The sequence below is a fragment of the Rattus norvegicus genome, chromosome 15, assembly GCF_036323735.1.
Source record: "Rattus norvegicus strain BN/NHsdMcwi chromosome 15, GRCr8, whole genome shotgun sequence".
NCBI lineage: Eukaryota > Metazoa > Chordata > Mammalia > Rodentia > Muridae > Rattus > Rattus norvegicus.
Genome location: NC_086033.1, coordinates 18,898,558 through 18,913,458, shown reverse-complemented (window position 1 = coordinate 18,913,458; position 14,901 = coordinate 18,898,558). Strand labels below are relative to the sequence as shown.

The window sequence follows — 14,901 nt, the reverse complement described above, 5'->3', positions numbered from 1 at the left end:
CTTCAATTCTATTCCATTGGTCTATCTGTCTGTCTCTGTACCAATACCATGCGTCCTCAACACTGTCTATAACTAAACACTTAGACGAATTTAACTTTTCGTGATTTTTATAATTACCTGTATCTCGAAAGTCAAAGAAAAGTGAAATATTGGGGGAAGGATATTGTACTTACTAAAAGTAGCAAGGAGGGTTAGGTCTAAGGGCAAAAGGATGCTTTCTTTCCTAGTGGGGTCGGTTGAAAAGCTTGCGAAAGAATTTAATGCATAGCTTTCAATGTATGATTCGGTTTTGCAGTTAATAGGTTAGATACGGCTTAGATGTGGGTTGGGTGTCCCCCAGGGGCTTAATGTGTTTAGAGGCATGGTGTCTCTGGGAGTGGTCCTACTGGGAAGCGCTAGGCGAGCTCGAAGAGGTGGAGCCTTGTGGAAGCGCCTTAGGCCCCTTGAGACATTTTCTTGAGATAGTGGTGAGTTTGGCTAGCCCATGCTTTCCGCTCCTGTTGCGAGGTGTGATTGTTTGTTCTCGATATTGTGCTCTGCATTCTGAAGGGATGGCGCCAACAGGGTATCGCACACCAGAGTGCAAACTGTATCATGGGACCGCTGAGTATTCAAAAATGTGTGTCAAATCAATCCCTTTTCCCCACTAAGTAGCTTGTATCGTGTATCTCACTGCAGTGACAAAGTTGGCAGATACAGTACAAAGAGAAAAATGGTGAGATTTGCCTGATTATTTTTAATTAAGATAATCCTGTCTCAAGAAGATACCAAGCAAAGCTGAGGGCAGTTTTAATCCCATTTCTTGACTTACTGATAGATCATGGAAACTCTATTAGTAGGGATAATATTTCAGAATGGCATATTATCAGAAGTTAACAAAAGTATTTTCCCCTTCTAGATTTAAGCTAGATTCTCCTAGATGATTTTCAATAATTAAAGTCCTGAACAGAGCAGTTACCCAATGCCTTCAGAAGTGTCCTCTATGGCAACTTGGAGAGAATTTCTGATCTCCAGGTTAAGATATTGACAATACTTATTACTATTAGGAGAAAGCTTATATGCTTAAATCTTGCCAAGCTCAGCAAAACACTGACAGTGACGAGCTAGGCTGATGAAACCCAATCAATACCATTTCCCACACTTCACTTCTGTAACGCTTCACGGAATTACAGGTGATTAACTACAGAAGAATATGTCAGCAGTAAAGATTAGTGTTATCGCTGGCCCATGTTTATTGGCAATTTAATTCTTATAAGTCAAATTATTTTGACTTAATGTGACTCTAAATTATATTAAAATCACACAAACCAGAACCAAAGTATTCATTAAGATGTAGGGGTGCAATATCCATGATAAATGGGCCATCTCTTATTTATCCTTGGTTAGAAGTTAACTGTGTTACCTACTGTTATGTGTGTGCAAAGTGATAATGGGAGAAAATTCCTTCAGCTTGGGTGAGGAAGGTTCTCAGCTGGGGAATTCACTATTTCCGGTTCTGGATGAACAGTGATTCCGAGACTGTTCTGGCTGGCAGCCTGGTCGGGAATTTGTAAGATATCCAGGTACTACAATCCCCCCAAAGAAACAGATATTCTAACCATGCCCAGCCTGGGTAGCTGTTTCTTCTGTGTTGGACACAAGCACAGCTGATTTGAGTCAACTGTGGCAGGAGGGTAAGTTGGAGAGTGAGGTTGAGATTAGCGTATAAAGAAAAGTCATGGGCAGAGGTGGAAAACTTCACCCACAGGCAGCTGAGTGAAGCAGACGGAGCTTGAGCAAAGTAGTCATTTAGACGAGTGACCTATAAAGGTCTCAACCCTTGGCAACAAGTGCCATTGAGCTTTTGACCTTTCCTCCAGCTCTGACCCACTTCTATACTCCGGGGGAAGGCTGTCCCTACTTAATTATTTCTCCTTTTCTTACTATCAGTGCCTATCTGTCCAGTTTCTTATTCTGGGCCACAAGAATATGGAAGTCCAAGTGGGTTCTCGCTGGACGTGGATTCCTGTCTACACCAGGAGAAACTGTTATCACTCCTATAAGACCTTCATGAAAGCAAGTCCATTAAAATCCCCGTTGACCCAGGGCTCCAACTGCATATGTAGCAGAGAATAGACTTGTTGGGACAGCAGCGGAAGTGGAAGCCCTTGATCCTGCCAAGGTTGGACCCCCAGTGCAGGGGGAGATGGGGGGCAATAAGGGGGATGTATAGGGGGAATACCTGTATGGGGGAGGGGGAGGTGAGGGAATGGGGGCTTATGGACAGGAAGTTGGGAAGGGGAATAACATTTGAAATGTAAGTAAAGAAATATATCTAATTAAAAAAAAAATCCCCGTGTAGAAGCATGGAGGAAACATGCTGGGCTCAAAGCCTTCATGAGGTACTGCACCCTCTTCAACTGCACAAAATGTGGAAAGTTGACCACAGGCAGGGTGTTCTTCAGTGCCGTAGCTCCCTGCAAGTTGCCCAGAGGAATCTCCAGTTGGCACAATGTTTTGTGAGTTGCTCCTGCTATGGGCGAGACTCTTCAGGAATTTATGTGTCAGTAAGTTGCACAGGGAACTTCCTGGTGGTGGGCAGTCTCTGAGTCAGCCATGCACCTCTAAGTAACCTCAGTTGATTTGTTGGTTCATTAAATTAGATTTTGGGGGAAACCCTTCCTTTGATTTGTGAGTACCTTTCCGATCTAGGGTGAATGAATGTATTTTAAAAATTATTCCCAGGAAAATTTAGGTTCCACTTGAATTCATCAGCCACCCCCCCAATTTCTACCTGCACCCCCTGTGAAGACAAATGGCAGCCCCGTGGTTCTAGTCCCTCCCTGCCTTGAGCATACGCTTCTCCACTCCACTGCAATTACTGATCTGGAATGGAAGTTGTTTCTTGGAGGGCGACTGGGTGATGCTGATCCTTGACTATAAAGGCTGTGAGCCTGGTGAGTTTCTCCTCTGACAACTGAGGGAGAGATACTCAGAGTAGGAGATCATGAGAATGGAGGTCCCAAGCTCCTGGCAAGGTTCCTGTGGGGTCCATCCCACGGCATGGAGGCCACTGGAATCCTCATCTGAAGTCCTCTAAGTGGTAGGGGAACCTACCTAGAAGTGAGGACCACGCCCTCTCTCTGCCCTCTGCAGCTGAGGGCTTCCAGGAAACTAGCTTTTCAACCTGATTTGTAAGGTCAGAAGCTTAAAGACCGTGGTCTTCGATCATTCTTGCTATGCCCAATTGGGTGACCGAATCCTAACCTGCTACTAGGAGAAAAAGAAAACAGAATTTTCTTACAAGAATTCTATGTCCGCCTTACGTGGACTGTAAGAGGAATGACGTATGAAATTGAGGTGCTGCTACACAAACATAGGGGCAGAGCTGATGGTGAAGTTTCATGGTTCCAAGCTCTGCTTCCTCCCCTTGGGTTTCTGGTACTGCTGCACTCAGGTGGGAAAGGACAAAGAGGAGTCTGGAGCAGATGGGTCAGCAGAGTCCAGCTGTGAGTGCCTGGAATGGGGACGTGGGGGTGGGCTTCTCTGATTTCAGTGTCACAGCTCTTTCAGACAGCGTTCAGTGAAACAGCTCTCTTTGACGATACTCACTGAAATGACCTGTGCTTTTTATTTGGGTTGAGAGCTTTGTAAACCATGGAGAGTGTGAAGGGGCTCTTCTTAGGGTAAATATTCATTGGCTGAAGCTTAGGTACTGGGAATACCTCATTTGCATGGAAAGGCATTCCAGGAAGTTGAGCCTGTAATTTCCACTAAGGGCTGTGTGATATTTCTCAGGCAGTAGGTGTGGGAATCGGACTCCCTTGATAAGGTCAGGCAGAGATATGGAAGGCCTGCTGGGAAAGGGAGCCCTTCGTTTTGCACTGAGCTCTGGGGAGCTGTCTGGACGTGGTAGACCGAGACCTTAATAGCAGGGTTTCCCAAGAGATTCCAGCAATTTCAGAAGACAGAGGCACTGTCTGCAGAGGGAGTGAAGGCAAGCTTGCCTCTGTGTTTTCTGTCATTGTATAGTTTAAAATACCACAGCCCAGAAACCTCCAACAGCTGGATCTTTAACTAAAGTCAAAGAGCAGTTTTGAAATGGATTCTTTTAATTAATTGTTTTGGTACTCTGTACTCTGTGATGACACTCTTCTTGTTTCTTAAAATGGTTTACATTCGAAAGCAACACAATCCAAGAGTGTGTTGGAAACAACTGATTTGAGTGAAGTTAGTCTATGAAACCCAGAGAGATGCTATGTGGCAAAGTGTTTTTCCTCAAAGTCTGCATATGCCTGTTAGTCATTTCCATCAATAGAAAAAAATTAGAGGGGGTGAGAGGGAGGCTGGTGCTAGGACGGAGGAAGCAGCGTGTTCATCATTTCCAGGGACACTCAATCATGGATGTGACTCAATGCATTGCTGACAGCTGCTCTTTCATAATTCCTATTAATTGGGATCTATAATTCAATAATAATTTAGAGGCCGATGAGTATAAGTCATTGTAAGCTGCATTCTGACTAAAGGAAACAAGAAACTAAGTCAGTCACCACACTGTTACCTAATTATCTTAGGATGTAGATCTATATTGAGACAATCTATTTTTTTTTTATCATCCACTCTGCAGCCATGAGTTCTAGATATAATCGGCACATATTAGAAACTAAGGCCTTGAAAGCAAACAGAGGCGGTGGAATGGTTCCCGCAGGCATACATGCGACTCTCAACCCAGAATACAAAGCTAAATCACTGTTTCAAAAATCCCTAACGTTCGGGCTGTGCTTGGAACTAACCACGTCAGACTCTGTGGATGCAGAACTCAGGCATTGGTTCCTAAGAGGCTCCAACGGGCAACAGAATATTGATACAGGGACGTAAAGTCCAGTCAAGGAATTTCCGAATAAACAAGGTCAGCCTGGGACAGAACTAGGTTAGGCCCAGGTGTGGTAGGAGTGGTGATCTCACAGTGAGATCCCACCCACCTAGTTTATTGTCTGTGCTTACAAAGGCAGGCAGACCTCTGGATTCATTTGCAGTGTTAAAAATGTGCTTGCTGCTGTCTTTTCTAAGGATCAGGGGGTTAGGGTCATGGGTGTTGACTCATGGGATAATCGAAAGGGATCTTGGGTAATGACTGAATTGATATGTAAATAAAAGACTGGGCTTTTAGTGTGTGCGAAATGAACTATCCATTTCTCACAGAGTTTTTGGAAAAGAGCTGTCTTGAGAGAGTGAGCGAGCGAGTGAGCTATCTGGAAAGCTTTCTCAAGCAGTACATGGACTGTCAGTCTGGACCCGTGATTTGACTTCCAGTTGTTCTCTGGCAGCTTCCAGACGCCCTTCCTCAGGACCCCCCTCTAAGCCAAGGCTGGTCCTTGGCAATTTTGCATGCTCTGTGAAGCCTCATTTTATTCATTTTCATTTTGTAAACATGAAGATATTTGAGAGAAATTCATAACAAAGTATAATTTGAGAAAAAGGATTAAAGGCTTATCAAGCACAAACATGGCTTTAAATAATGTATGATCCTTTGGACAAGAGCCCGAATACGCTTGTGGAAAAAGTTACTTTATCAAGCGATATTAAATGAAATCAAAGAACTGCTGCTAAATCCACCCACACACCAGTAACTTTCCCATTTCTAACAGTGCTGTCCTCATCAAACACCTTTATGAAGTAACAAAACATGCCCGTTAATAAGAACTGTCCCAGCTCAGCCTAAAAGTACTTGGCACGTGATTCAAGGCTGTCTACCTGAATGGAGGATAAGTGTTCTTCCTGCTCTGCAGTGAGAGCAGAACTGCTCTGATGTACCTTAAAGACCAAAGGAAGCCACCCAGCTCTCTCTAGGCATAGGTCACGGAGGCATGGAGGTGTGGAAGGGTGTTTAGATGGCAGTTCCTTGTAAAATCTGGATCCATGAAGTGAGATTATCAGTGGTAAAGGTTGGGAGGAGTAGAAGTAGATGCCAGTGTTAAGCAGCTTAACGATGAACAATGCTGTGATACCGGCCAACTCCTGAGGAGCTAGAATTGAAAGCGCATAGTGGGGCCACCCCCACAAACGTGGTCATTAAATCTGAGCAGCTCATGCTTCCTAAGAGTTAAAGGGATGGTGACTCACCTAGGAATAGTTGGTAAGGACAGCAGGGCGAACAAAGGGAAGCAGTCTTTTGGCCTCTCTACTTTATCTTTAATACAAATAAGCCATAAAAAAGGTTTCAGACATCTTTTCAACAAGAATACACTTCCCGTAGTGTATCAAGCCGTCATTTATTATTGATTAACACTGGAAAAATTTGAATGAATAATTCTTAATTTGCTTACACAACGTATACGAAATGAGACTTAGACGGTTGGAATGAACAACTGAACAAATTCAAAGCCTAAAATCTGGTGTTTGTATTAATTCCCTCACAAGTTTCAAAGCCACACACACAACTATAAAGAGAATGCAGATGCTCCTAACATTGAATGCTATTTACAAAGCTCCATTCCTTTTGACTCCGTGGGTCCCCGTGCCCAATACCCAGCTCACGGTGTCCATTGTGGACCTCACATTCCATCTCCAGGGGAAGGAGCTAGACCAACTCGTAGTACTTGCCAGTCTGAGGGTCAAAGTAGCAGTTGAGGCACGGGTCATACAACAGAGTCAACACTTCCTCCTCTTCTTCTGCACTCGGGTCCTCTTCACCTGTGGGCAAGGGGAATCACCAAGACATTAGCCATCGGCCTAGCCCAGAACTCCTCAAGTACACTCTGAGAAGGGAGTCAGGGTGCGGGACACCACCTCTCTCAAGAGCTTTTCTCTACACTGGAAAGGACCACCATGGTAAAAAAAAAAACAAAAACAAAAACAAAAAAAATTCCTAATGCCAGGGACTCAAAGGGCCAGCTCCATGATAAAGTCTAAAAAAGCACATAGGGGGCTGGAGAGATGACTCAGTGATTGAGAACGTTGGCTGCTTTTACAGAGGACCCAGGTTTGATTCCCAGCACCTGCATGGCAGCTCAAACTTCTTGTAGTAACTCTGGTCCTTCGGTGTCCAATGGTCTCTTCTGGCCTCTGTGGGCACTGTACACATGATGCATAGGTGTGCATGTAGCAAACCACTCTTACATACAAAATAAAATAGAGTTAAAAGCAACAAGCAAAACCAAATGGTATAGAGAAGAGTCTGAAGGGGAAAAGGTGACAGGGCAGAGTCATGTGCATTAGCGTCAGATAGAAGGGATGACATCCAAAATGCAGTTACCACACGTGCCAGAGCTGTGCCCAGTACAGAGCAGTGTGAGTCCAGGTCAAAACAGAGACTTTACTTCTTCTGTTCCTAAAAGGCCACCAAACAGCTATGCATTTAAAAGATGCCATTTGCAAAGCTAAGATCCATAAAACAGAAAATACGTTAGGTGAGCTACAGTTTTCCTTGTGGTAGGGAGGTCTAAGCTCTACGGGGTTATAGGTGATGGTTTGAGTGGAGAGACCATCCACTGCCTAAATCATTAGCTGCGTTTCCAACACGTAGAATGCAATTAAAACTGTTTCACCAGTATACTTTCTAAGCTCTTTTGCATGCCCTGCCATGTCAACATCTCTAGGTTGATGTTTATATGCAGATGAGGGCTGGCACAAGTTAGGTCAAGGCCATGATTGGACAAAGCTTGCATAAGGCGGGAGAGAAGGGGAAGGGGAGGGAGAATCAAGATGGAGGCGGAGAAGGGTGACCCAGATCCCGGTGCTCTTGAATTACCAAGGTAGCGGGGATGGATTTCTGTAGGCAAATTTATCTAGGTGGGCGGTTTATATCCTTATCAATTGGCTGTGAGTTACTGTGTGGATGTATTGTGAATTGAGAATTTAACATATAAATCTGATTGATAAATTACAGTTTATCGAGTCATGATTTCACTGGGTTGTTGGGAACGTGGGCAGAGTCTGTGGCAGGGAGCCATGATAGGTCAGTCTATGCTGGACTTCTAGAGCCCTGATTTTACTGGGTAGCTGCAGCCAGAGAGTTCGAGGCTAGCAGAGAGCCACTAATTAGAGAGATACTGATTAGAGATAAATTATGGTTAGTTCCTTTTGGCCCCACGAATACCAGAACTAACACTGGAGATCAAGATGCCACGCTGGAACGTCTGGAGGACTTCCTGGGTCACAGAATACTTGGGGGGCAGATGGAGATGCTGAGATAAATTGTGTTAGTTCCTATGGCCCGAGGGAGCCAGAACTAGCCAGAGAGTGACTGCCTGGGTCAGAGAGAGTCCTGGAGAGAAGTGGGGAGCAATATCTGTGGGAACTGATGGTGCTACTTTTTTACCACAACCAAAGACTTTGGTGTTTGCATCCTGATTCCTTCAGAAAGTCTGAGTTTTCCCTTTGGAGCAAGAAGGATGAGGGTAGTCACAGAGAAAAAGAGGTGTTTGGGGCATTTTTCTCTTTATTAGCTCATCTCTCTAAGGACCAAGGATAAGTGTGGGCTGTCAGCTTGAGACTTTAAAGGACTTGGGCTGTGAGCCTGAGACAGATCTGCAGTGACACAGGTTCTGTGGAAAACTGCATGGTTCATGGGTGTGTACATGTTTGAATGTGTATGCACTGAAGAGAGGTCAAAGGTCAAAGGCTGATGTCATGCTCCAAGGCAGTATCCTTCCCTGAACTGGAAGCTCACTGAATTGGCTAGACTGACTGTCCATTGAGCCTCAGAGACCTACCCATCGTACCTTCCCAGTGCTGGGAATAGAGGTCTGAACTCCCATTCTTGACTTTTCTGTGAATGTTGCAATCTGAACCCAAGTCCTCATGCTTGCATGGCAGGAACATTACTGAGACATTTTTCCAGTCCCCAAAACTGTTCCTTTCTTCTTTTAAAGATTTATTTATTTTATGTATGTGAGTACACTCGCTGTACTGTAGCTGTCTTCAGACACACCAGAAGAGGGCATCGGATCCCATCACAGATGGTTGTGAGCCACCATGTGGCTGCCGGGACTTGAACCCAGGACTTCTGGAAGAGCAGTCAGTGCTTCTAACCCCTGAGCCAACTGTCTTTTGAAGGCATAAATAAAAGCCTATGATCTTACTGGGATGGACTGTTACCTCAGTAATCAGGGGGTTCAGGGCCATGAGTTCTAGACCAGCCTGGCCATAGCAATACCCTTGGCTTACAAAACAAAACTAAACAAAACAAAACAAAACTAAACTAAACAAAACACAAAAAGCCCATGATCTTAAATGCTCATAGTACAGTCAGGTGGTGGAGGGAGGCTGGCATTTTACCAGGAAGATCAGAGCAAGCTGTCACAATCACTCTCAGGACACCGGAAAACTGGAGTTAGGACCACGGGCATATGTTCACATGATGAGGGAGGCTTTGAAGCCACTCTACAGCCTATCCCTCTTGTTATCACCCGAAACACAGCCCTTCCTGGAGCCAGACAATGAGGTGGGTGCCAAGCACAGAAGGATTATAGGAAACAGGTTTGTTCTTAGGGAGTGTGTAGTCAATGTGTTTTTGTTTGGCTCTTGTTAGTTGAGTTCTGCACCCACAGATAAAAAGCAGGGCTAAGATGAATGGATGCCTCTGCCCTGTTTGCTGCTATTTCACTGGAGGAGCCCTTAATGGTCTGGAAGGAGGCAGTTTCTCCGCAGTAGCGCCTTAGACAATCATGAGCATGTAGAACAGGCAGGTATTAGGGTGTTCATTTTGCAAACGAGGAAGCTGAGGCCTACAAAGGAAATAGGTCATCTGAGGTTGCCTGGTGGTGACTCACAGGCAGAGCTTGGGACAAAGCCAGGTGATAAGGCTTAATTTCAGTATCCCTTCTCATATACCCTTGTAAAAATGAATTGACAGGCAGGTAATGTGAGTTTACTCCCGTGCCCCTGGTTCCTACTTATTAAGCACACCAGACACTGAGCTCAATGTAAAAACAGAGAGGACGTGTGCCCTGCTGCTGAGAAACTGTCTAGCCGTTTTCAAACTGGCTTCCTCCTCAGTCTGTCACGTGCATCTTCTTGGGCTAGCATTCAAGGGCACACATTAAAGTTTCCTTGTTTTCTTGCTCTCACTTGAGCCTACTTGGTTGCAGATCGATGGTGACCAATGCACGAGTTCATGGATGCTCAAATAGACTCTTTAAAATTTTAATATGCCCAAATTTAGCTTTTGACACCATACTTGATGTTTTTGTGAAGAGTGTGGGATCACACATTTAATTGGGGATTTAAACATGAGATAGACTAGAAAAATGTAAAGGTGTCCTACATTTTCAAATATCAAATTTGGAAGCAGAACAAATTTGACTTCTCATGTTTCAAAACCTACCGGTGAATGTGACAGGGTGTATTAAGGGGTCAGGAGTAAGAGTTCAATAGGCCCAAGAAAAGAGTGCGCTCAGTGATTGGGGCAGAGGCCGGAGGCTTGCCATAGCATGAGTAGTCTAGGCGACTTGGTGGGCTTCCAGAGGGCTTTGGGGAAGCCTATTTTGGCTCAGAACAAGGAGGAATTTTCTTAGCATTAGAACTGACCAGTAAATAGAAATGTCTTCTAGGGAGGGCAAAGGCTAGGGCAATACTTGTGTAGGATTTTGTAGATGAATGTACTTACTACAAAAACCAGATCCCACGACCCTATGACACGCTCCTGTGAGCTTAGCATATCAGCGTTTACATCCTTGAAGTGTTAGAGGACTCTGTTACTAACCACATTGGATTAACAGTGGTAGCCAACATGGCCACTTGGCACAATTTTTAGTGAACAGGATATTGGAGAAGAAATATCGCCTTTTCTTTATTTCTTTTGTTCCCCTAAGAATGTCCTCTGAGGCCATTGTTCTGTTCCATTTTTTCCCCTTGTGGAGAGAATGACTGTTGCTTCCCAAAGGGTGTGACTTAAGCATACCAAAGGAAGCAGCCACTAAAGGTTAACAAGGGGTTAACTGGGCAGTGCTTCTCCGGAAGAGCTAAAAATACCTATAGTTTTCAAATTCTGCATCCCTGGGGAGGGGGATGGCTGCCTGAAGGGTGGCGAGCTGCAGACTCGTTTGATCCTCTTGACCTTGATTTCATCATTTATAAACTGGTAGTCACGATGCCTGTGCTTGGGGCTCTGTGGAAGTCTAGGTTGGATGTGGTAATATGCATATCACAGGGCACAGCAGCTGCTCAGTTAATGGCTGTTAGCTCTATTTAGGATAGCGGTGAGATAAACTATTAATCATTAGCTATATATTTTTAGTTATTTATGTGTATCAATACAGCTAAGCATGAACCAGAGGCTTTGTAGAGGTAGGAGGTAAGACACTTAAATGATCTGATATGCAGATGGCTCTGCATCCCACGTCTGTGGGACACTGGGAAAGTTCACCGCTGAGCCTCTATTTTGTCTGTGTTGGGATATTACCAGTACCTGTCAGATTTCTAGGGATGGAGCAAGCTCATACTCAGCATACAACGAGCTCTCAACAAACTCTGTAAACGTCGTGCTGGCTGGTTTTAGTCCAACTTGACATAAGCCAGAGTCATTTGGGAAGAGGGAACCTTAACTGACAACTGAGAAAGTACCCCACCAGACTGGCCTGTGGGCAGCCTGCTATGATTTTCTTGATTGATGGCTGATGTGGGAGGGCCGAGCTCTCTGTGGGCAGGGCAACCCCTGGCCTGGTTGTCCTGTGAGCTGTAACAAAGCAGGCTGATCAAGCACATACTTCCGTGGCCTCTGCATCAGCTCCTGCTTCCAGGTTACCGTTCTGACTTCCCTCAGAGATTGACTTGGTGTAAGCGGAAACGGACTCTTTGCTCCTTGCGTTGCTTTTGGTCATGGTTCTTAATCGCAGCAACAGAACCCAACAAAGACACTCATCATTACAGGGGACATGGGCTATCTGTGCTGGACAAGAGAGGAGCATGTCCCTTAGAGCTTACTTGGCCCACCAAACTGTATTTCTGTGTTTGCTTGATTTTTATGAGAGGGGGAGGGGAGAGGGAGAGGGATGGGGAGAGGGAGAGAATGAAATCAAACATTCCTAACTACTTTATATAGGACACTAAGACAAATTTATCTTTGATTAAAAGTCCTTAGACCAAAAATCATTTCCACTTCAAAGAGGAAACCCAAATTTTCTATGACAATGTGAAAGTCATAATTCACAAGGTTAACAGTGACTCATGAGTGGTTGTGGATCTACCATTTACTTTCTGGTCTTTACTAATGCATCGGTTAGACCAGCCTTTGAGTGCCTGTGCAGTGCTTGTTCAGTGTATTCTGTGCCTGCACTTAAAAAAACAAAACAAAACAAAACAACAACAACAACAAAAAACCAATAGCAATGCAAGCTAGTGCTGTTAAATGGGGCAAACTCGATGCATTTTACAACCAGCTGGGGATCTTTCAGGATGAGCATAGCCCGAGATGGGCCCTGGGTCTTTAACACCCAACTGCACAGGAAGCGAGGTGGGGCTGAGTCAGTAGCAGAGCTCCTCCTGTACAATGCAGAAAAACAGAAGCAGTAAATGCTATGAGTGCATTCGTCTAGATACACACAACCACAGACTGGGGGCTTCATGCATTAGAACCATGGGCCTAATATAGCTTTGTGAGTTTTAGTACCAAAGTATGAATTTTAAAACTTTCAACGATGGTATTTGTACAAAAATTGGGTGAGCTTGTGCACAATTTTACGCTGAAATAAGTACTTTAAACTTATATAAAAGGTTTTGTTTTCATTGTAATTTAATTTCCGAGGCCTCCAACTTAATCATTTTGCCATAGGAATCTCTGCTTAATGAAATTATAATATCATTAAGCAATTGCCACTATGATGTCAAGTGTTGGGAAATGTTTGGAAAGGTAATTACCCTGCCTGGGTATGGGGTAATTTTCAATTATATTCTTGGATACTGCAGAGTTTTTAAATTTTTTCCCTTAAAATGCTAAATTGCTCTGTTTAAAGACTGGCTATGGAAACTGCAAAAGGACAACTTAACAAATAGAACCGTTTTCTGCTGCCAGGCTCAGAGCATCTGGACAGGGGTCCAAATTGCATTTTTATTCTTCTCCCTATAACAAAGCCATTTCTACTGAAATAAAATTACCTTTCAGATAATAATCTATTTACAAACTTTCAGCCTCATCTCCTTTGAAATTGGTTAGCAGCAATAAGAGGAGAAAGCTCTGTAGAACAGACCGAGCACATCAGTATTGCCTATGCCACCTCTGTAACGTCAGCTCAAGTAAATAACCTCCGAGTGCACCTTTGAGAGCCAATTAATAGAAATGTTAATTATCTATATTTAATGCATTTTAACTGTGGATAATAGAAAACCTGTATGTGCAAGCAGAGGCTTAGGGCTTGAAAATAAATAAAGGGCACGGCCTTATCAGATTTAAAGTCTCAGAGTCAAGACACTCTAGTTGATTTTCAATTTTTCTGATGCTGCCTCTAGAATTAAAAAAAAAAAATCAACGCATTTTCCCTCCTATAGATCCTAAGGACTGACTGACTGCATTTGTGTGTGCACACTAATACACTATTGTTTATTGATTCCCAGAGAGGGGCGCTGTGTGGAACAGCATGCCTGAGGGTCAGGGAGGATGATACTCAACATAAGATGCTGAGGAGCGCCAGCGATCTGGAGGGGCTTTTACCAACATCCCTCAGAGCAGGAGGAATTCATGCACAGTAGCGTCTGGGAGGTCTGCTGGGAAACAGTGCCTTCAATGTGGAGGAAAAGAGAAGACCAAGGGTGGAGTCGAAGTGATGGAAAGGCTCCTCCACTAGAAAGCTGTTTTGCGTCTGGAAGGCAAGTCCTGTGCGTGATTACAGATCAGGTGCCAGCACAGACCGAGCATCCTCTGTGTAGATAACTGAGTGTGTGTCATCTGGAAGATGCCATTTAAGGGTCACGCCATAGGACTTAGATGTTTAATTAGAGGTTATTAGCAACTTTATTCCTTCCAGGTTATCTCTATTATAGTTCCAAATGTGATTGGTCACATGTGAGGGAGGCTCCTTTTTGCAGGATCATGACTCTGGCCGGGTGTCATAGCTGAGCTATCAAGCAAGGAAATCTGGACCTCCATGCTAGTAGGCATAACTCTGGACAGCATGTGGTACTCCATAAGTAGGGATGGTTCTAGAAGAGGGCCTAGGGAGCTTTGGACTCAGCAATATGCTTGTTTCAATTAGAGAGCTGACTTCTATTCCTGAAGGAAAGGCACCTCTTTATAGTAGTGAGCACGTGCGATCTATAGAAGAGACAGCCCTGGCCCCTGAAAGTGATTTAAGAGAGAACATCTCTCTGCCACAAGTTTAAGTTGGGAACAAATGGTCATTGGTACCTTGTGGAAGTAGGAGGGACACTGTGTTCTAGAAGGTCATAGAAAAACCATGATTCATTTTATAAGCTGGGAGTTGAGATGGGGTCTAAATAGAATACTAAGAGGGTTACTGAAAATTGGCGGGATAGCATAATGCTTGCACGGTGAGCAGGAGGACCTGAGTTCATCCCTAGAACCCATCCAATGGGACAGGGAGATAGGCAGAGCCCTGGGACCTGCTGGCTAGGCTCACCTACGTGACAAGATGAAAAACATTATCTCCAGAAAAAAGATGGATGACTCCTGGGGTATAATCCCCAAGGTTGACCTCTGCCCCACTATCCAAAACCATGAGAACTATTCAATCCAGAAAGCTTCAGAGGAAGGGAGTTAAGTAGACTAAAAGCCATCAGAGAGAGCTTGTCACAGTGTGGGTCTTTCTAACCTCGGCGGGGGTTCTGTGGCAGTACCAGAGTGCAGGTCAAGCTGCAGATGGTCAGGCCCGTGGCTCTGTACTCCTTCATGCTTAGGTGAAGAGACAGGCTACTTAGTCTCCTAACCTCACTGTCATGGACAATGTTGTGGCGACATGCAGAAGAATC

General features: G+C 44.4%; 1 protein-coding gene across 6 annotated transcripts in view; it reads right to left on the bottom strand.

The window, feature by feature from the left end:
• Nucleotides 1-6,232: 6,232 nt before the first annotated feature.
• Cfap20dc (CFAP20 domain containing) overlaps nt 6,233-14,901 on the bottom strand; it is a 245,665-nt gene continuing 236,996 nt past the window's right edge. For 5 of the 6 annotated variants that reach the window (XM_063274380.1, XM_063274382.1, XM_063274383.1 and 2 more), the window contains one exon: nt 6,233-6,672. In XM_063274380.1, coding sequence (XP_063130450.1) covers nt 6,560-6,672 — 113 coding nt within the window. In that variant the 3' untranslated portion in view covers nt 6,233-6,559. Of the gene's footprint in view, nt 6,673-12,319; nt 12,463-14,901 lie in introns of those variants that run through there. The other variant, NM_001014137.2, reaches the window with a different exon arrangement.